Source organism: Tamandua tetradactyla, chromosome 5 (genome assembly GCF_023851605.1).
Source record: "Tamandua tetradactyla isolate mTamTet1 chromosome 5, mTamTet1.pri, whole genome shotgun sequence".
Lineage (NCBI taxonomy): Eukaryota > Metazoa > Chordata > Mammalia > Pilosa > Myrmecophagidae > Tamandua > Tamandua tetradactyla.
Genome location: NC_135331.1, coordinates 4,210,092 through 4,232,196, shown reverse-complemented (window position 1 = coordinate 4,232,196; position 22,105 = coordinate 4,210,092). Strand labels below are relative to the sequence as shown.

At 52.0% G+C, this 22,105-nt stretch overlaps 1 protein-coding gene across 1 annotated transcript in view; it reads left to right on the top strand.

The window, feature by feature from the left end:
• The window catches only part of TMEM132C (transmembrane protein 132C), a 404,239-nt gene that overhangs the window by 375,554 nt on the left and 6,580 nt on the right, over window positions 1–22,105 (top strand). The window contains exons 6-8 of the mRNA XM_077159319.1: window positions 16,076–16,281; window positions 17,711–17,984; window positions 20,524–20,715. Of these exons, the coding sequence (XP_077015434.1) occupies window positions 16,076–16,281; window positions 17,711–17,984; window positions 20,524–20,715 (672 nt within the window). The remainder of the gene's footprint in view (window positions 1–16,075; window positions 16,282–17,710; window positions 17,985–20,523; window positions 20,716–22,105) is intronic.

Genomic DNA, 22,105 nt, shown 5'->3' with positions numbered 1-22,105 from the left:
CGAGAGCTCTGCCACTGAGCCACCGTGGCCCGCCCAGTCTTTAATTTTTAATTTGGAAATAACTTCAAAGGTTGGTGTAATTGTACACTGAATACCTTTTTTACCAAGGTCACCAATTGGCAGTATTTTGACTCATTTGCTCTCCCATTCTCGCCTCCTCCTCCCCTCTCTCTCTGTCTCTCTTCTGGGTACATGGTAGGTGTGTAGGAAGGTGGACAGGTGGACGTACAGGTGAGTAAAGGGTAGATAGATACAGAGTGTGGGTTTCCTCAGAGCAGGAGCAGTTTTTACATAGCCACCAGGCATGTAAAAAAAAAAATTCACCTGAGAGGAACTGAGAGTAATGATCTAATGTGCCACGCAACCCTGAGCCAAATCTTCAACCCAGGTCTCTCCCCTGGACTCTGGACCCGTATCTCCAGCTACCTGTGACCCTGCACTGAGCTGCTTCCTTCTGCTTCAGGTGCTCGGTGTGGTTGCTGCCTTCACGAGGGTATGCCTCAGTCAGGCCCCAGGCATTTGGATGGGCCGCCCCTGCCCCTTCACACTGCCCCCCAGTCTGCCTCCAGTTCTTTCCTTTTCTCGTAGAACAGTCTGTCGCTCCCCATCCCCACACTTGGCTGTCAGCACCTATCACCGGCAGGCCTGCATGGTAGCAGGTGCCTGTGGCTCCATCCTGCCTGTCCCCACCAAGCTATTCCCCAGGCACCAAGCAGTGTGGCTGCTTTTCCCTGATGCTCCCTCCTTAAAAGCCCTCAGTGGCTCCCTATTGCTCCTAGAGGAATGGCGCTGCCATGGTTATAGTCGTGGTCATGGCTGAGATGGCCCATGGGGTCTGCCCCCATGCATCTCTCACCATGCCCTGTTCTGGTTGACACCCCTCCACAGCCCAGCTGTGCCTGGAGCACCGAGCCCTGCGGCCTCCTCTCCTTCTTCAGGACAAAGCGCTGCAGGGGCATACGCTTGAGGTGTGTTCCCCTAGCCACAGTGGACCCTGGGGCTCCCAGCCCCGTGTCAGCAGGGCTCTCACGGAGCACGGTGGAGGGAGGACAGCAGGCGTGGCCTCCATAAAGTGCTGCAGTTTGGAGGTTTTGACATGTGCCTCAGCCCTGCTTGCTGGGGGGCTCTGGTTTCTCCAGACCACCTGTCTCTGCGGAACACACTTGCCCACTTATTCAGGAGGGTGGGCTTCCTTCCGACTGTGCCATGAGCTGGGCTGTTGAGTGGAGTCCCAGTTGCTATAAATGTCACTATTCGCAATAGCCAAAAGGTGGAAGCAACCAGGTGTCCATTGGCAGATGAATGGATGAACAGAGAGTGGTGGTTGGCGTAGTGGAATATTACTCAGCCAGGAAAAGGAATGAGGTTCTGATCCATGCTGCAATGTGGATGAGCCCTGAAGACATACATGATGCTTGGTGAAGGAGGCCAGGCACCAAAGCACAAGCACTGTGTGATCCCATTCCTGGGAAAGGTCTAGAGAGGCAAATCCGTGGAGACACAAAGTAGATCTGAGGTGGCCAGGGGCTAGGAGGTGCACAGGGAGGAGCTGCTCCTGGGGAGGGGGCTGCCTCTGGGGACACAAAAATATTCTGAAACCAGATGACGGTGGTGGTTGTGTGACGTCGTGAACATACTCAGTGCCGCTGAGTTGTGCACTTAAAGATGTTAAAACGATAAGCTTTATGTTACGCCTATTTTACCCCACTTTAAAAAAAAGATTGCTAGGATATAGAAGTGGTGCAGATGGCTTTGTGAACACCATGACGGGAAATTCTGGTCCCCAGGGGCCCAGGCAGGCCTAATTTGATCAAAAGCTAACAAGCCCTCTGATGTCATTGCCAGTAAACACTGCTTGTGTAGAGAAATGGGTGAGCCAAATTAAACACTCCGACTCCTTGGCTAAAGTGGATTGTGGAAAGAAGGTCATAGATGCGGAATGTCAGTAAGCCTTTATCATTCGCTCTGACCTGTATGGTAGGAAGGAGGGAGGGAAGTGCACTCCACCGGACACTGGGAGGTCGGCATGCCTCAGCTCCTTGTCGCATCTGAACAGAGGTTTTGGTTTATATGGGTACGGCCTGAGATGCTGCCCTGTCCCGGGAACACGCAGTGGTTGTGACTCTGCTCAGACGGAGAGAAATCTTACATGATTCAGGTAGGAAAGTGAGAGAGGAAAGAGAAAATGTTGAGGTAGAAAAAATAGGCAGAGGCCATGCTGCCTTGTGCTTTAGAGCCTCTGGTTAGCATTTTATTTTGCTCTAAGAGCACTGGAGTGCTGCCAGATAATCTAGTTTAAATTCAAGCCAATCACCCTGGGAGTATGAGGTGGGCAGTATTAAATGTCTCACTTCATGGGTAAGGAAAGTGAGGCCCAGAGAGGTTGTGTGACTTGCCCAAGGACACGCAGCTGGTAAGGAAGAGAGGTCCAAGTCCAGCCTGCCTGATCACCAAGCCCAGGTACTTCTCAAGTTCCCAGGGCCCAGGCGAGGACAGGTGGACACTGCTGTTCTCACGGATAGCCGTGAAGATTTACCCAGAACTCTGCTGCCAGGTGTGGTCGCTGCTGACCACATGTGGTTACTTGAGCTTCAATTAGTTAACATGTAATGAATTTAAAAATTCCACTCCTCAGTCACAGTAACCATATTCCAAGGGGTAAGTAGCTGCATGTGTCTAGTGGCTTCTGAAATAGACAGCACACGTATAGAGCATGTCCTTCATTCCAGAAGGTTCTATGGGCACTGCAGAGCCTTTGACTGGTGGGAGAGCTGCCACATACTTGTTCCTAGGAGAGGCTAATGGACAAAAATAAATGCCTGTGCCTGGCCTGAGGAGAGCAGGTTGTTCCAAACCTCTGTCTTAACCTACAGAGAATACTCTGTTCAACTAAAAGACTTTCGTAAAAGATAACCCAGTTTATTTATGAGTCAGGTTTTACATGAGCCAAGTGAGGCTCCGTCTGCATTTGTGTAATCAGGAACAGAGGCTCTCAGTGCCTGGGGACGGGGCGTCTGGGAGTGCATGGTCTGTCCTGATGAAAAGCTTCTGGCCAGCCCACGAGGCCCAGGGTAGAAAAATCGACATGGGGACCTGGATATCTGGTTTGCCTCAGGGAAATTTCAGTTCCTGCCAGATATGGAGCTTTCTGTCCCTCTTTGACCTCCCTGCCAAAGGTTATTTGAGAACAGGGATTTGGCCTTATAGAGCCGTTTACATCAACCTCCAAATGGCTTGTGGCATCTGTGTCCAGGAGGCAGCGGTGTTGAATGGCTAAGACCCTCAGATTGGCTCGTTGAGTAAAGGAAGATGCTCTGACACGACAAGGGTTGGGGTAGCAGTGGCCTCAGGAACAGTGGGATTGACTCAGGAGCCACTTTCTCTGTGCCTCTCAGTTCAGCGTTTCCTGGGTGCGTGCAGGGTGGTGGGCCCTGGGTGCTCCAGTTCCCTAGCTCCTCAGGTTCAAGTGCAGCAGAAGTTAAACGCTGCCTTTCCTCTGCCACAGATCCCGGCACGTGGGGCGTGGGAGGCATCATGGACATATGCAGCCGAGGGTGAGCCCTGATGACAGCACGGACTGAGCAAGGAGACATGGCAAGGTTTCCCCAAAGACACTTTTGAAAACCCATCACAGGAAATAGGATGAGAGGCTGCTGGGAGCATGAATAACGTATGTCCACTGTATCTGAGGTTTCTCATCCCCAGTTCACACTCACTTTTCTCCCTGTGATGTTTGGCTTCTGAGCTCACAGAGGATTGATAAGGACCAGGTAGTGTTTGCTTAATGGCAGCCGTGACTTTTTCTTGCCTCTTGTCATCCTTGCTGAAATGCTGATGGGAAAGCAAGCACACAGCAGAGCCTGGGCTGGAGACAGAGTTTGTTCCTCGGATCTCACAGGATGGCTTTGGTTGACAGGAAATGTAACCATCTGAAACTGGATTAAGCAAACTGGAATTTTTTGGCTCCTAAGTCTGAGCAGTGGGAGGCCTACTGACTTCAGGAACGGCTGGATCCAGGAGCTCAAATGAGGTGATCAGGGTTTCCTTTCCAGCTCTGCATCTCTGGCTCAGTATCATCTCATGCTGTTTGAATTCTCAGACAGGTTGTACCGTCCCAAGATGACTGCAAGCAGCTATAAGAACCATATCTTTACAGGTGGAAATTCAGCAGAAAAGAGCAGCTATCTTTTTTTCTTCCTGACAGTTGAAAATTCCTGTGATTCCCTCTCATTGCTCCGTCCTAGGTCATGTGTTCATCAGTCAGCCAATCACTGTGCTCAGAAGAATGTGCCGCTCTGATTGGCTTAGAGCATGGTCATGTGACCCTGCTCTCAGGACTGGGGAGGAGCTTCAGCCAAACATTGAGACAGAAGTGGGGTGCGCGGAGCCCCGAGGGAAACTAGCCTGTCCACGGGGAAGAGAAATGTCCTCTCTACCCTCAGCCCCCTTGCTCTTCGCTGCCAATCCTCCTGCATCCAGGCTTTCTGTTTCTCAGCTCGGCAGGGCCTGTGTTGGGGACCTGACTGCCACGGCCTCTCCTGTGAGAGTTTCCTTCCTTGGAGTTTCCTGGTGACGGTAGCTGTGGGGGAGTCTGACAGCTCCTGGGGTTCCCCGGCAGGGCGCTGCCCGGCAGTTCTCTTGCAAGGGCCCAGGTGTCTCACTGGCTGCTGGAGGCACAGGAGAGGTGGCGGGGAGGTTAGCATCGCAGGCTGTAGAGTGGGAAGAGGGGAGAAAATCCGGGCCTGGGACGCACTGGGGAACAGCACAACCCCATCGCAGGTGGCCGTCCGCTCGCCGTGAAGCCCTTGTGGGTGCGCTGAGGGCACCGTCCATGGACACGGGCCAGGAGCGTGGGCCCCACCGGCTGGACATAGTCAGGAATGTCCCTGCACACACACCTGTACCCAGGGCCAGCTGTGGGCGGAGTCTCCTGTGTGGCCCTCGTGGGGTCAACAAGCTGGCCGGCTCCAGAGGACATCTCGGGGTGACCCACCCCATGCACAGCTGCCATTTCCAGAGAGAGGGTGCCTGGTGTGGACCAAGCAGGGCTCTGCAGGAGGCGAGACCTGGGTTTGCTGGAGGCTAAGACTTGAGTTCATCCGTGGGTAAAGGGAGTATCTCCTCACTCAAGAAGCATTTATTAAAAACCTGTGTTTTCAGGGAAAGTTCTGGGTGCTGAGGACCCAGTGGTGAAGCAGAGAGAAGGCTGCTGTCCTCCTGGGGCCCACAGTGTAATGAGGTGACGGGAAGTCAGAAGGAAGGTAGTAAACAGGCAGAGAGACTCACACAAGGAAATTTCCGTTATAAGTGCTAGGAAGAGGTAAAGTAGGCCAGCGTGGGAGAGAGTGACAGAGCAGGGCTGCCGGGGACGGACAAGCTAGCGAGGCATGCACTCTGCAGGCACCTTCCACAGAGGAGCTCATGGAGCCTCAGCAGTCCTCACCGTGGGTACTGGAAGTAAAGCGAGGCCCGCGTGAGAGCACCGAGGGCAGAGCAGGCAGGGGGTCTGCTCGCAGGGTGAGCACTGCGGCCAGGACCGGGGCAGTCATCTAGCTGCAGGGTCCACACCCAGAATAGCACTGTGCTTTCCTGTCTCTTAGCTGAGGGGTCGATAGACAGACAGGTGATGCAGAGAGACAGATAAAAGGTTAGTGGGTGGGTGTGTAGGACCGATGCAGTGATAGATGATAGGAAGGAACATACACACAAACAAGTGGGTAATAGACTGAGGCAGATAAGTAGGTAGGGAGATAGGTAGGTGAGTGGATGGGTAGGTAGGTAGGTAGGTAGGTGAGTGGGTGGGTGGGTAGGGAGACAGGTGAGTGGGTGGGCAGGTAGTTATGTGAGTGGGTGGGTAGGTAGGTAGTTAAGTGAGTGCGTGGGTAGGTAGGGAGATGAGTGGGTAGGTAGGTAGGTGGGTGGGTGAGTGTTAACTTTATGGAGATGAAGAAACATCTCTCTGAGAAGGTAAAGTTTTTAGGGGGACCTGAGGGAGGGGAACCTGTTTTGATGTGGAAGCATGTTCCAGGCAGAGAGAACGTATGTACAAAGGTCCTGAGGTCAGAACGGGGAGAGACTCACACGAAAGCTGGGCCGAGTGGGGAAGGGGCCAGGGGTTGTAGAGAGGCCAGGGGAGAGGCCACGGGAGAGCAAGGAGGGCAGTAGGTGAGGAGTTTGGGTTTTATTCCAAAGGAAGCCCTGGGGGGAGGGTGCGGAAGCTGGGAAGTGAACTGAAGAAAAAGGAGTAGAAATGAAAGCCAAAGGAAGAGCAGAAACATCACTGGAGCCGTCAGCTGGGCCTAAGAGCCACGAGAAGCATTGCTGAGTTTGGGGGCCTGGCTGTACCCCCAGAAACAAGGGGGAGGTCCCAGCTGGCCGCACATGGCCGGGCTGGCTGCAGTGTCATGCTCCAATCGCCACCTCCAATTGCCTCCCACTTGGCCACAGCTCTCAGGGTGAGGACAGGCTGTCCCTGCCAGCAGCCACTCCTTGTCGGGGACCTCCCATGACACCCCACCGACCCCTGATTCGGACCTGTGGCTGGATTAGTTCCATCTCAGCTGCCTGGTTGTTGCCTGTAATTAAATTCCTTTCCTCCCCCCTCCAGTGACAGAGCTGCAGACAGGGGGACCGGTGGCAGCGCCTGCTTGGAAATGGGTCCTCACCCACTGGGAGGCTCTTCTGAGTCTGAGCGCTGACACCTCAGCCCCCAATTCCTGGAGCCTTCTTTCCCCAGATCTTACGGGCTGCCTCCTCCTGCAGTGGGTCTCCAGCCTGTGCTGTGTTGTTCTCACTGCAGCCCACCATCGCAGTCTGCTGATCGGGCCCCCTGCACCCCCCAAAGGCCAGCTGCCAGGGAGGACCCCTTGTCCCACTGCCATGTCTCCACCTTTGGGCACAGTGCCTGCTGGAGCAGTAGCCCGGCCCCTGGACTTCTCTTGGGCTGTCATTGCAAAGGCAAGAAACAAGGAGGAAGGGAAGGGCCTAGAAATCGCCTCGGAAATACTGCTGAGCCCTGACTTTTCTCTACATTTTTCCATTTTCTTCTCATCTTGAGATGTCAGAAAAGTAGATATGATGTCCTTCAACGATGAAAAAACTGCTGAAATTGCACCAAAAGCCTCCTTAAAATGTAAAACTTTTATCTGGCTGAGGTTATACTTGAGCCCCTAGATGAGGCTGAGGTCCCCTGGGGGGCGGGGGCTCCAGGGAAGGAAGGGGATTCCAGGCGGCCGCCCCTCCGCCCTGTGCAGGCGAGCGTTTCTCAAAGTGACCCTCCTCGAGGATGGAAGCTTGTGCGAGCTGCCCTGTGCTGCCTCTGGGAACCCTCCGAGCTCCATGAGGCCTTCCCCTGCCTGAAGAGGGGTGGGGGAGAGGTAAGACAGAAAGGAAAATGGGGTCAGAGGAGGGAAGGGGATTGGAAGGTCCTCCCCACCTGGCTCCTAGCAGGATGACTTAGGCAGCCCTGCTGCATAACAAACTGCTCCAGAGCTCAGTATGTAAAACAGCTGTCGCTCGTGCTTTTTGCTTGCTGGAGGTTGCTGCGTTTAGCCTCTCTTTGCAGGTCAGACAGCGAAGCTTGTTCTAGGGCCCGGGTTTAGGGAAGGCAGCTGATTTAGGGGAGGGTCGTCTCATGGTGAAGTTACGGGCTAACGGAAACATGTAAAGCCTCCTGGCCCTACACTCCCTGTAGCCTGCTGTCACTGCTGCCCACGTTTTTAAGTCAGAGCTAGTCACACGGCCAGGGCCACATTCGTGAGGAGGGGTCGGCTGTGCCCCTGGCAGGGGAGTGGGGAGAGTTGAGACACCCACAGGTATGGAGCCAGTGTGAGCCAAGCTTTGGGGCTCACATCCTGACTCGCTGATGATGCCCAGCTGTGTGACCTTGGGCAGGTTACGTCACCTCTCTGGGCCTTAGTTTCCCTTTGTCTTAGTGATGTGATATGAACAGTAGCCCCCTCCCAGGTTGCTGATGGAGTTCAGTGAGGCGACCCATGTAAAGCCTTCATCCCCTGCCTTGCTGTGAGCCCTCAGTGGACGTTTGCTCCTGCAGTTATCAAGCGCACACTTAGTCCTGACCCCTCCTCCTCTTCTACCTGTAAACCCAGCCAGGCTTCCCAGTCAGATGCCAGCTTTCAGGCAGCTCTCTTTGTGCATGCCTGTGTGTGTGCGTGTTTGCATGTGTATGCATGCATGTGTATATGTGTACATCTGCACGTGTGCAAGTACATGTGTGCGTGCATGTTAGTAAATTTGTATATATGGATGCATGTGTACATGTTTGTGTGTGTGCCCATGCATGTGTGCCTGTGAGTACATGTATGTGCATGCATATCTGTGTGCGCATGCTTGTGCGTATGTGCATGCATGTGTGCCCGTGAGTACATGTATGTGTGCAGCCACACGTGTACATGTGTGTACGCATTTGTGCATGTGCACATGCGTGTGTGCCTGTGAGTACATGTATGTGTGCGGCCTCACATGTACACAGGCATGCATATCTGTGTGTGCGTGTGCAGTGGACCTCGGGGTGGTGTGTGGCCTGGCAACCTGTGTCCCCTGAGGGAGGAGAGTGTCCAGGGCCCAGACCCCTGACAGTTTCCCCACCCAGGCTGCCCATGGTTGCCCTGGCAACATCCTCCCCCAGGGGTGTCGGGACCAGTTCTGGCCTTTAATTCCCCTTTGAGAGAAGCGAGCCCTGTTTGCCTGCTGTTTTCAAGGAGAAAGCATCTGCTAGACTCCCAGAATCACGCTTCCCACCCCGTCCCTGTCAGTTTCAGCTCACGCTGGCTACAGATGGGAATAACGTACACAAATAAAAATAATCTGACCATAAGAGAGAGAAAATCTGGCCCTCAGCTCATGGGGTGGTGGCCTGGGGAAGCCGGCAGAAGGCGGCCGGGCAGGGAGGCAGCTAGCCTGGGAGCCCTGCAGCAGGCTGGGGTAGGAAACCCCTTCCGGGGTCCCGGCTGGTAGCAGAAGTGAATGCAGTGCTTTCTCAGTGCTGTCTACTCATTAGATTTTTTCTCTTTTTTAATTAGAGAAGTTGTGGGTTTACAGAACAATCATGCGTAAAATACAGAGTTCCCATATGCCACCCCATCAGTCACCCTTGCGTTGGTGTTGTATTTGTCACATTGATGAAAGCGCATTTTCGTAATCGCACTATTACCTGTAGTCCATGGGTTAGCTTAGGGTCACTGTTAGTGTGGTGAAGTTCCGTGGATTTTTAAAAGTTATTAGTCTAGTAACATATTAACATGTAAAATTTCCCCTTTTAGTCACATTTATAGATAGATAATTCAGAGCTGTTCATTATTTTCGCAGCGTTGTGCTCCCTTCACCATCCATTCCCCAAACTTTTTCATCGTCCCAAATAGACACTCTGTACACTTTAAACCATCAGTCCCTTCTCCCATCCTGGTAACCTGTATTACAGATTCCGACTCCAGTGGTTTACTTATTCTAAGTAATTCATGATAATGAGATTATACAATATTTGTCCTTTTGTGTCTGGCTTATTTTACTCAATGTGGTATCTTCAGGGCTCACCCATGTTGTCTCGTGTACCAGAAATTCACTCCTTTCTAATGGCTGAGTAATATTCTATCGTGTGTATATGCCCCTTTCTTTCTCTGTTTACCTGTATGTGAACCCTTGGGTAGCTACCATCTTTCAGCAATTGTGAATAATGCTGCTGTGAACATCACTGCAAATATCTGGTCAAGTCCCTGCTTTCTGTTCTTTTTGGTATATGCCTAGAAGTAGGGTTACTGGATTATATGGTACTTCTATACTTAGGTTCCTGAGGAACTGCCAAAGTGCCTTCCATTGCAGCTGCACCGGTTTACATTCCCACCAGCAATGGATGAGTGTTCCTATTTCCCCACATTCTCGCCAACACTTGTAGTTTTCTGGTTTTTTCTTTTTAATAGTAGCCACTCTTTTGGATGTAAAATGGAATATCTTTGTGGGTTTGATTTGCATTTCCCTAATGATTTTTCATGTGCTTTTGGCCACATTTACATCTTCTTTGAAGAAATGCCTATCCAGGTACTTTGTCCATTCTTTAATTGTTGTGTTTTGTTTTTTTTTTTTTGTCTTTTTGTTGTTGAGTGGTACGATTTCTTTATATATTTTGGATAGTATATCCTTTGGGGATATGTGGTTTCCAGCTTTCTCTCCTATTGTGTAGGTGTCATTGCTTCCATGATGAAGTTCTTTGGTGTGCACAGGGTAACTTTGATGAGGGCCTACTTGTTTGTTGTTGTTGCCAGTGCTTTAGCTGTAAAGTCTGAAAACCGGAGCCTACCACAGGGTTCTGGAGATCTTCCCTGTGTCTCCTTCTGGGAGGTTAATGGTTCCAGCTCTTGTGTTTGACTGATTTTGAGTTGACTTTTGTATGTGGTGTGAGGTAAGGGTCCACCTTCGTCCTTTTGCAAGCGGAGATCCAGTTTCCCCAGCACCATTTGTTGAGGACACTGTTGGTTCCCAGTTGCGTGGTATTTGCCTCCTTGTCAACAGTCCATTGACCATACCGTGAGGTTTAATTTCCTAACTCTCAATTCTGTTCCATTGATCTGTATGTGTCCACGTGCCAGTACCATGCTGGGGTTTTTTTTCCTAACCTTTTTTATTGTAAAATGTAATATATATATAAAACAGTGATACATTTCAAAGTACATTTTAACAAGTAGTTTTAGAACAAATTTCAAAGTATGGTGTGGATTGCAGTTCTCTAATCTCAGGTATTTACTTCTAGCTGCTCTCAGTCCCATGCCGTTTTGACTACTGTGACTTGTAATAAGTTGTTTGGATGCTGTATGGCGGGGTCACATTTCATTATTTTTCCATGTGAGTATTCTGTTATTGCAGCACATTTGTTCCATTTTTTGTTTGTTTGGCTTATTTGTTTATTGTGGGGGGCGAAATGCATAGTCTGGGAATGGAACCCCAGTATCCTGCACGGCAGGTGAGAATTCTACCACTGAACTCTCCTCACAGCCCCTGTAATATGTTTTAGGATGCGAAAGTGTGAGCCCTCCAACTGTGTTCTTTGTCAAGATGGCTTTGGTTATTTGAGGCCCCTTCCCCTTCCATATAAATTTGATGATTGGCTTTTCCATTTCTGAACAGAAGGTTGTTAGGTTTTTTTATTGGGATCCCATTGAACCTGTAAATGGCTTTGGGTAAGATGACACCTTAACAATATTCTGTCTCCAGTCCATGAACATGGAATGTCCTTCCATTTATTTAGGTCTTCTTTGATTTCTTCTAGCAATGTTTTTTAGTTTTCTGCATACAAGTCCTTTACAGCCTTCTTTGGATTTCTTTCCAGATATTTGATTCATTTAGTAGCTACTATAAATGGAATGTTTTATTGATTTCGTCCTCTGACTTTTCACTAGTAGTGTATAGAAACACTGCTGATTTGGGATGTTGCTCTTACACCCTGGCACTTAGCTGAATTGTTAGCCGTAGGAACTTTGTTATGGGTTCTTCAGGATTGTCTGTTTATGGGATCGTGTTGTCTACAAGTAGGGAAAGTTTTACTTCTTCCTTTTCAACTTAGCTACCTTTGGTTAAAATGGACATTTTATGTTGCATATGTTACCACAATAACATAAAGTTGTGGTAATACATACAACATACAATTTAGAAAAGAAAAAAGGAGGAAATGAGTGTTCGTGGTAGAATCCAGGTGGTGGGTCCTGAGAACCCTCGTATTCATTTCCTAAGACTTCCAAGACAAACCAGCACAAGATAAGTAGCATAAAACAACACAGTTGTTCTCTCACGGTGCCGGAGGCCAGGAGTCCGAAATCCAGGTGTGTGCAGGCCTGCGCTCCATCTTGAAGACTATAGAGAAGGGTCCTTCTTGGCCTCTCCCAGTGCCTTGTGACCTGGGCCATTCCTTAGCAATCCCCAGCTTAGCACATCCCTGCAACCTCTGCCCCACCTTCCCGTCTCCCACCTCTCCTCTTCTTTGAAGGACCCAGTCCTTGGATTCAGGGCCCAACCTCCTCCACCAGGACCTCATCTTAATTTAAGTACCTAGACTCTGCAAAGACTCAGTTTCCAAAGAAGGTCACATTTTGAGGTTCAGGACAGATGTTCATTTAGGGGAGACACTGTTCAACTCGCTGCACCCCCTAGCTCTGGTGTGCTTCCCCATCTCTTCCTGGTTTCCCCTAAACTTACCCATGCCACTGTATGGAGTTCCCCTCCCTAAACTCCGAGAGAGTCCCGGTCTGGAGTACCATTTGCCCTGTCTGGACTCGGAATGCCAGGCCCAGGCCCATTGGCTCCCCAGGGCAGGTCCCAGGGAAGTGTAAGTGAAGTGACCTGGTTGCCATCACCCTCACCAAGTTCCCTATCCTCTCCCCAGCAGGAATAAAGATGTGTAGGCCTGGCAGGAAGGGCACCTCAGCCAAGGCCAGGCTCCCAGGAGATGGCCTCTTGGGACAGTGTGGTTGAAACAGACCGGCAGGTCCCAGCACTGTTTGCCCAACTCAAACAAGCTACAACTTCAGTGACCTTCAGTTTTCTCATCTCACAATAGTTCATAACTGCTGTCCACAGGTCCAGAAAGAACTTGGCATAAGAACAGTGGGGAAGACACACTGTAACTGTAGAGTAAGGTTGTGTACCAACAGTCAGCATTTTAACTCAGCAGAGCAGGTACACAAACTCAAGTGTACCAGAAATGTAAATTTGAATTTTCTGTATCTGAACTTAATTTCCATTTCCAATCCCCAGTCCCTTAATCAGCAAAAAAAAAAAAAAAAAAAAACTTTACAAGGAGTTTGATTTGGGGGACATGTTAAGTTTGAAATGGTAACTAGTGATCAAAGCGGAATGGCTGCATGAGCATTTGGATCTCTGGAGCTGTGATTGGGAGTTGTTAGCACAGAAATGGTATCCAAGGCCTCATAACTAAACAATCACAGTTACGAGAGGACTGCGTAAGATGCACAGAAGAAGGGGCAGTGGCATTACTTCAGGGAGCTGGTTGCAAGGTGTGTTCCCCCAGCCAGGATCATCAGCTTCGCTTGGGAGCTTGTTACAGGTGCAATGCTCAGTCCCCCCACCAGACCCACTGAGTCAGAAACTCTGGGGATGGGGCTCAGCAGCCGGGGTGGTAACAGCCTTCCTGGTGACGTGGGTGCTGCTCGGGTTTGAGAAGCCCCCGGCTAGACGAGGGTTCAGGCAGAGAGTCACTTTAGGCGTCAGTGGTTGATGCCTCCCCTTGGAAGTGGCTCTGGCCTCTGCCCTTGGAAGCAGGTGGTGCCGCCAGGAGTGGGGGTCAGCAGGAGAAGACACAGAACACGTGAGCCCTGTTCTCAGTGGGCCACCCACCCACAACGAGAGTCCCAAAAGCAAATGACAGCGAGTCCCAGAAGCAAAGCCAAGGGATCTAAAAGATCCTTGTTGGGGGTGGGTTCGTTCTTGCAGACGAGGCATGGCTCCTACCGCCCACCATTTGGGAGATGATTAACACACCTGAGATGTCCCCAGACGTCTGCAGCATCTCTAGGGATACGGTGACAATGGCTCTATCAGGCACAGCAACTTCACACTCCTGGCGCTCCTCTTAATTGTTTATATATTCTGGAGCAGCAAGGCTGCCTCCCACCAGAGCTGAGGCACGTAATAAATGCGAAGTCAATGGTGTGTAAATTACCACACTGATTAAAGAAGTGATTACTGATATACCTCTTACTCAGCTCTTAGGCTAGCGTCTGCCCAGATCCAGGGCAGTGTTTACATGCTAATGACAAGGCTGGGACAGCAGTGAGAATTGGTTCCATCCTGAATCAACATGTAAACATTTTTAAACCAATCTTGGCCATGAGTGAGAAGATGCATCCAGGTGTTGCCTCCTGACTGCTCCCTGCCACCATCTCGAGCAGATGGAGGCACTTCCCTCACCAGCTGCCCTTCCAAACACAAGTGTGAGCTGAGGATGAAAACGGGGCCCAGAGTAGCCATCCTCGGTGCTGAAAAGCTGGGGAGAGAGGGTGACCAGGACACAAAGATTTCACGGCTCTGCACCGGACACTTCTGAACCGGGTCCACAGAGCCCTGGAAAGGACGCTCTTCCTTCCAGAGTCCACCATCCAGACGGGAAACTGGTGACCATCACCAGTTAGTACAGTACCTGCCATGTGAGGAATTCATTAGTGACTTCATTAGCTCTGAAATATTATACGAAACTATACGTATATGTATGTATATGCAGGCTCTTAGCAAGAACTAGCATTATGTATATATTCTAAAAAAAATCAGTGACACCAAAAATGTGAGGAACCGCTGTCTGATTATTTTAGAAGTTTAATTCAGCTTGTGGTGTTTCTGCTGCTCTTGGCTCCATCTCATCTCAGTCTTGCATCTAACCTGCCTCCACCCCAAGACCCTTGTTTTGGTTGTCCTGCAGCAGCTCTCCCCATGAAGAAAGGTCCTGTTTCCTCATCCACCCATCGTGCTTCCGCTCATCCATCCATCCGTGCATGCGTGCTTGCCTCCATTCGTCATCTCACTCATCCGTCCATCTATCCTTTCCCTCATCCATCTGTCCTCTCATGCCTCCATCCGTCCATCTATCCTTTCATCTGTCCATTCAGTAGCTGGAGCTCCTGCTCCATGAGCAGCCTGATGTTCTGAACCAAAAAATCAAAGATGAATAAGACGTACTTCGTGCCTGTGGGTGTTCACCGTTTGATGGATGACACTGACACAACGGCCCAGTCTAAACCCCATCCCACAAACTCAGCTATGCAAGACATGTCACTTGTTCCTGTATAATTGAACTCAATTTGTCTTTTTAGTGGTCACTTTGTTAGACTGGAGAAACACAATCCCAGACTGATTTCAGGGCTGCTTACCTGTTGCGCAGGGGAGGGGAGGCTTCCCGGCCTCAAGTCTTGTGTTCACGGTTCCTATGGAGACATCCATATCAGAGTCTGCAGTGGTCCTCTTGTTTCCCCACTGCTGCCTCCTGCCTGCCTGAGGCCACAGGCATCCTTCTGCTGGCTCTCGCCACCCTGAGAATACCAGTGGTGCTGTCAGTGGCTTCATCTCCCTAAGGCTCTAGGCTTTGGAAAAGCAAGGCCAGAGCTTGCAGACATGGTGTTTTATTTTCCTTTGTTGGTTTTTGTTTTCTACTCTGTCTCATCCATTCCCTGAGGCAAAGCTCTGCTAGAAAGGGGGCAAGGAAAGGGAGAAATACAGGGGGAGAGAATCATTGGTTGGTGGTCACAAATGAGATTCTGCCAGTCACAAAAATGACCATTTATGATGTAAATATGTAAACGTCCTGGGGTGTCAGGGGAGGCACATCCAGGGGGTCTTGAGCTTGGCTAGACGAATGGGAGTGAAGGTGTTCCCAGGAGAGAGGGGCTGCTTTGGCGGGGGGGGGGGGGGGGGGGGGGGGGGGGGGAATGGTGAGGATGCTTCCGGAGAGGAAGGCAGCTTGGACCCTTCCTTCCCTGGAGGCCAGACAGGGTCGGATATGGGGATGGCTGGTTTTCTGAGCAGACATCAGCCTGGGTAGCAGAGCACCCTGCCACCTGCATCACACCCCCAGCCCCCACAGAGTTCAGCCCCGACTTGTCATAGGCAGTTGTGGGCACATCCAGGCTCACTCTGTGATTGCAGAGTGTCGCCTCCAGTGCCTTCTTTCCCTCCCCAGTTGTCTCAGAGGCTGCGGGCTTGTGTGCAGTCTTAGTCTGGAAGTGCAGGGGAGTTAGCACCCCGGGGAGGCAGCCCCCAGCCAGTGGGAGAATGGGCTGGTAGATAAATGTCCCCACTTGTCATTCTTCAGACGGACAGAGCCGTAGCTCATCACAGGGCCCGAGACTCTGGGCCCGCAGACCGGGTGCGACCTCAGTGAGGACCTTTCCTGTCTGTCTGTCCCCCGCACTGTGCTCCCTGGGGTCTCCATTTGCACCCAGTCCCTGCCTCAGGCTCTGCTTTGGAAGGAACCTCAACCAAGACAGAAAAAAAGACAGCCTGGAAGGACGGTGGCCTCCAGGCTCCCGTGAACTCCTCCCCCCTTCCCCACCCACTCTGCCAGGTGTCCAGCCGCTGCGACTACATCTTCGTGAACGGCAAGGAGGTGAAGGGCAAGGCGGACGCAGTGGTGGACTTCACCTACCAGCATCTGCGCGCGCCGCTGCGCGTGGCCGTGTGGGCGCCCCGGCTCCCGCTGCAGATCGAGGTGTCGGACGCGGAGCTGAGCCAGGTGAAAGGCTGGAGGGTGCCCATCGCAAGCAGCAGGAGGTGAGCTGGAGCGGGGGAGGGCTCAAGGCACGGCCCTAGGAGGGGCCAGTGTGGCCACGTGGCTGTCACCTCCCTAAATCCTCACAACCGCCCAGGGCTGGAGAAACCAAGGCAGGTCGGCCTTCCCGTCCCGGTCGTTCCGCTCTCCAGCCTGGGCTCGGATGACCATGTCTCGGGAATGGCTCCCCAAAATGACACAAGGAAGGAATGCGTTGTTCTAGCCCCCGCCCCGGCCCCCATGGAGGGGAGGCTTGGTTTATCTTCCCTAAGTTAGGCAACAGAGTCCCTTTCTGTGCTTTATGAAGATCCACAAGCTGGAAAAGGCCGTGCAGATCAGAGCATCGGATATAATTTAATTGTATCCTCACCTGATTATGAGCCTTACTGTTGGCTCTTTAACAACAAACTTGTGGCTCTGCATTGTCACATGTAGGCATTTGAGGTCTTGTGTGTTTGCCCCGTGGCACCCACGTCACCATACGGCAGCTCTGTGAGGAATTCTCCTTGCACTCCTGGGTTCCTGCCTGGAATTCTCCATCCCAAATCCTCAGAGCTAATTTCCTGATGGTCCCTGGGCCCCAGGGCCTTCATTCACAGGGACAAGTGAGAGATCACCAGAGGAATAGCTAATGGGATGGGGAGATGCCAAACCCTTCTCTACAAGGAGAACATGAAGGAATTTGGTCTGTTCGGATGAGTCCTCGGGTCCCACGTGGATCCTGAGCAGCCAAGATAATAGATTTGATCAGTATCCCTGAAGGGGGCAGAACTGAGACTCCCTGGGCTAAAGTCATGCTCTGCTGCTTGCTAGCTGTGTGACCTTTGCAAGCTGCCTAACCTCTCTGAGCCTCAGTTTCCTCATCTAAACATCAGAATAAGTAAGGTTCTGTCTAACAGTGTTATGACGCTAACAGACTTAAAATGCATGGGAGCTTATGGTAAGGCCTAGAACATGTGAGGATATCTCAGGGCTGTGCTATAGAACCTTCTGTGGTGATGGAATGTTCTAGAACAGGGTCTAGCACATGTGATGGTATCTCAGGACAGCGCTGTCCAATAGCACCTTCTTTGGTGATGGAATGTTCTAGAGTGGAGCCTATTGTATGTGAAGACATGTCAGGACAACACTGCCCAGTAGAAACGTCCATGCTCATGGAATGTTGTAGAATGGGGCCTAGCACATGTGACAGTTGGCCAGGGCAGCACTGCCCAATAGAACCTGGCGATGGAACGTTCTAGAGCTGCCTTGTCCGACGTGATAGCCACCAGCACACATGCCGGTCTGTGGGCACCAGCTCTCACCCTCTCACCCCGTCACTGCCCATACACGCGTCCAGGCTGGCCTGCTGGCACGGGTCTCTGTGCCCACCTGCCCGGTATGTGCTGCGGGGGGACCCTTGGCGCTGAAGCCCCCCTCCTTTCCCGCCAGGCCCACGCGAGACAGTGAGGACGAGGAGGGGGAGGAGCGGCGGAGCCGGGGCTGTGCCCTCCAGTACCAGCATGCCACGGTGCGCATCCTAGCGCAGTTTGTGTCCGAGGGCGCGGGCCCCTGGGGCCAGCTGAGCCACCTGCTCGGCCCCGACTGGCAGTTCGACGTCACCCACCTGGTCGCGGACTTCGTGAAGCTGGAGGAGCCGCACGTCGCCACGCTGCGGGACGGCAGGGTCCTGGTGGGGCGGGAGGTCGGGATGACCACCATCCAGGTAGGACGCGCAGCTGCAGGCGGGCGCCCATGGTGGGGGGGTGCGCGTGGCCAGCTCCTGGCCCGCCGGGCACAGCAAGGGGGCAGGACGGCTCGCAGACTTGGGCCCGAGGGACTCTGCCTCAGCCCTCCAACCCCAGCACTACCGCCCCCCTCGTCGCAGTGTCATTCTGACCTTCCCAGGACAACCTGTGGTGGAAGCGGCACATCTTACCATTTCCCCTGGACATCCCAAACCCAACTGTTGGCTTATGAGAGGAGGCACATCAAGTTTGGGAGCAGGACGCCTCTGGTGGGGCAGGGTGGGCCATTGACAAGCCAGCGCTCCTCGGTCAGTTCCTCAGTTCGCACCGAGTGTGGCTTGGACGACACAGAGCAGCTGTCGGCACACCTGCCGAGGGGCTCATGAAGCGCTGCCTGGTCAGCCCAGCAGGCTGTGCGCTGTGCGAGGGGCCACAGCAACGGGGAGGGGCACTGCCTGTGTTTTCACCGAGCTGAAATTTACACAACATAAAATCAACGCTCTCGAGTGTAGTTCAGTGACATTTAGTGCATTCTCAGTGCTGTGCAACCCCACTCCCATCTAGTTCCGGAACATTCTCATCACCCAAAAGGAGCCTCGCCCCATCAGCAAGCGCTCACCATCGCCTTCTCCCCCAGCCCTGCCCCCACCAGTCTGCTCTGTCCCCATGGATTTACCTAGTCTGGGTAGTTTCTCTAAGTGGACTCGCATAATGGGTATTTGTGTTTGGCTTCTTGTCTTTAGTGTACTGTTTTCAGGGATCGCTCACACTGTAGCTTGTGTCAGAGCTTCATTCCTTTTATGGCATCCTGTGTCCCGTGGTATGCACATGCCACAATTTATTTCTCCATCCATGCAAAGCATGTGTATTGTTTCCAGTTTGTAGCAGTCATCATTAGTCTGTTATGAACGTTTGCGTACGAGAGTTTGAGTACCTGGTTTTAGTGCTTTAGGGTATATACCTAGGAGGGGAATGGCTGGGTCATTTGGCAATTCTATATTTAACTTTCAGAGGTATCACCCAAATGTTTTCACAGCAGCTGCCTCATTTGACACTCCTCCTGCGCTATCTAGAAGATTCCAAGTTCTCAATATCCTCGCTAATCCTTGTTATTTTCATTAGTTTGGGGTTTTTTAATAGCCGTGGTAGATGTAGAGTGCTGTTGTATTGTGGATTTGACATGCATTTCCCCAGGCCAAGCATCTTTCCTAAAAAGATTTCTTTATTGACAAATCTTCACACCCATAAAAGCTATACAATCAGTGGCTCATAATGTCATCACATAGCTGCATATTGTATTCATATACCACGGTCATTTTGTACAACAAAAAAAGAAAAAACTCAAACATCATCCCTTACCCTTCCTTCTCATTGACCACTAGTATTTCCATCTACCCAATTTATTTAACCCCTTATCTCCTCTATTATGTATTTCTTATATCCCTGTGTTTACTCATCTGTCCATAAGGTAGATAAAAGGAGCGTCAGACACAAGGTTTTCACAATCACACGGTCACATTGCAAAATCTGTATCATTTATACGATCATCTTCAAGAAACAAGGCTACCGGAACATAGCTCTACATTTTCAGGCCCTTCCCTCTAATACACACCTTAAACTAAAAAAGGGCTGTCTCCGTAATGCATACGAACGACCTTGAGGATAACCTCTCGACGCTGTTTGAAATCTCTGAGCCACTGACACGTTGTCTCATATCTCTCCTCCCCCTTTCTGTTGAGAAGATTTTCTCAATCTCTTGATGCAGGTCCCAGCTCCTTCCAGAATTTCTGTCCATGTTGCCGGGAGGTTTACATCCCTGGGAGTCATGTCCCATATGGGGGGGGGGGGGCAGTGAGTTCGCCTGCCAAGTTGGCTTAGAGAGTCCACATCTGAGCAACAAGAGGCTCTGTGGGGTTGACTCTTAGGCATAGTTATCAGTAGGCTTAGTCTGTCCTTTTCAGGAATACGTTTCATAGGGGTGAACCCCAAGATCAAGGGCTCAGCCCGTGATTTGGTTGTCCCCACTGCTTGTGAGAATATCAGAAATTCTTCAAATAGGGAAGATGAATATTTCCTCCTTTCTCCCCATTCTCCAGTAGGGGAACAGAGAATAATCAGGGCATCACACCAGCCTGGACAAATGAGCAGGATCTCACACCCTGTCTAGATTCCATGGACTTATGGTATCAGTGAGCATCTTTTAAGGTGTTTATTGGCCATTTGTGGATCTTCATTGGAGAAACGTCTGTCTGAGTGGTCACCCTTTCTAAAGATGGAGTAGATCTGAATATTGATTTCCATCTTGTAGCAGATGGAAGAATGATGTCTTCGAGAAGAGGGGACTTTATCTAACATTGCCAGAGCGCGTTAGCATCAGGGCCCACACGAAGCAGGCTTTTCCTCAGTGCTGTCTGCCGGGCCTCCAGGCCTGTTCGGGTGGAGGAAAGTGCTGCTGGGAAGGTCCTAACACCTGCCAACAGGTGTGACGGAGTTGTCTGGTGTCCACCAACCCCACAGGTGCTGTCCCCACTGTCTGACTCCATCCTGGCAGAGAAGACGGTAACCGTGCTGGACGACAAGGTCTCGGTGACAGACGTGGCCATCCAGCTTGTGGCCGGGTTGTCCGTCACCCTCCAGCCCAGTGCTGAGAACAGCAAGGCCGTCACCGCCGTGGCCACCGCCGAGGAGCTGCTACGGACCCCCAAGCAGGTGGGGGCCTTGTGCCCGTGGTTGGGGCAGTGGGGGGTGGAGGCACACTCCAGGAGGTGGCTACTGCACTGCAGGCAAAGCTTCCTGCCCACCTCGGTCCTGGCCTGAGGCGCGCAGGCCGGGATGGCCAGGGGAGACTTGTTAGCAGCCCTGCTCAGGCTTGCTGCCCTGGCTACTTGCTGCCCCTCTGCTCCAGTGGCCGGCCAACAGCAGAGCAGCCTGTTAGAAACCCGAGTCAGAGCTCAGCTCCCACCTGCCGTAATGCCACCCCCCAGCTCCCCACAGCACTTACAATGCCTGTGTCCTCTCCACGTCCCCTGCAACCCCCGCCCCGCTCTGTGACATCAACTTCTGCCTCCCTTATCTGTCCCTCGCCACATTCTTCACATACCACCCTGAGCTGCTCTGTCATCTCCTGTCCCCTCTGCCTGGAATCCACCGCAGCCACCTGCCCTGAGCTCTGTCCTACTTTCTCAGACCTCAGCTGTGATGTCCTTTTCTCATGGAGACCTCCCCTCGCCACCCACACCTCCCTTCATACCCCCCTCGTTCTTTTTCCCTTGTGGCATCATTACTACCCAAAAGTACTGACGCCTGTGTTTGCATATTTACTGTGCCTCTCCCCCATGGCGTGGCAGTCCAGAGAACGCAAACCCGGCTAGAGGCTCTGTCCACATTTTCCAGCAGAGTGCTGGGCTGCATCAACGGTGGTGGGGTGGGTGGGTGACGCCCAGGGTTGGGCTGGAGGGAAGAGAGCACTCCCAGCCGTCGCCCCAGGGCCAGCATCTGCCACTGCAGCGTCCAGCCCAGCTGGACCAGGCTCCCCCATCCCCGGGACCTGCACGGGTGACCAGGCCTCAGGACGTGGTGCACACAATTCAGGGGAGCACACGGACAGTGAGTGCAGACCAGGGCCCAGGGTGGCAGCAGCACAGCTCGGGCACTTACGGGCCTCGTGACGTCGGCAGGTCTGGGTCCTAGAGGAGAGTTACAGTGTCGACCTTCAGTGGTTCTGTGAGTCATGTTAGGCTTAGAGAAGCGGCCTGCATGCCGTGGAGCTGTGTCGCTGCAGCTCCGGTCGTGGTTTTCGTTGGTACTTTGTCGTCATCGTCTTCCCAGTTGCGTTTTGGATACTCCTTAAAAGCACACACGCTCTTGATGCAGGACACTCTGCTTCTCACCTGGTTTCACCTGGTGACTTACAGCAGAAGAGGCAGGAACACTGGAAAGGAAGGTCGAGTCATGTCGAAGCCATAGACTCGGGCTGAAGGAGCTTATCCCCTTTGGGTAGAGACAGGCAAGGGGTGACTAAGCCAGAATGGAACAGGGCCCAAGGGGCTGAGGGGGAAGTCATAATCCCTTAACATGCATCATTGGGAACCTGATAGTG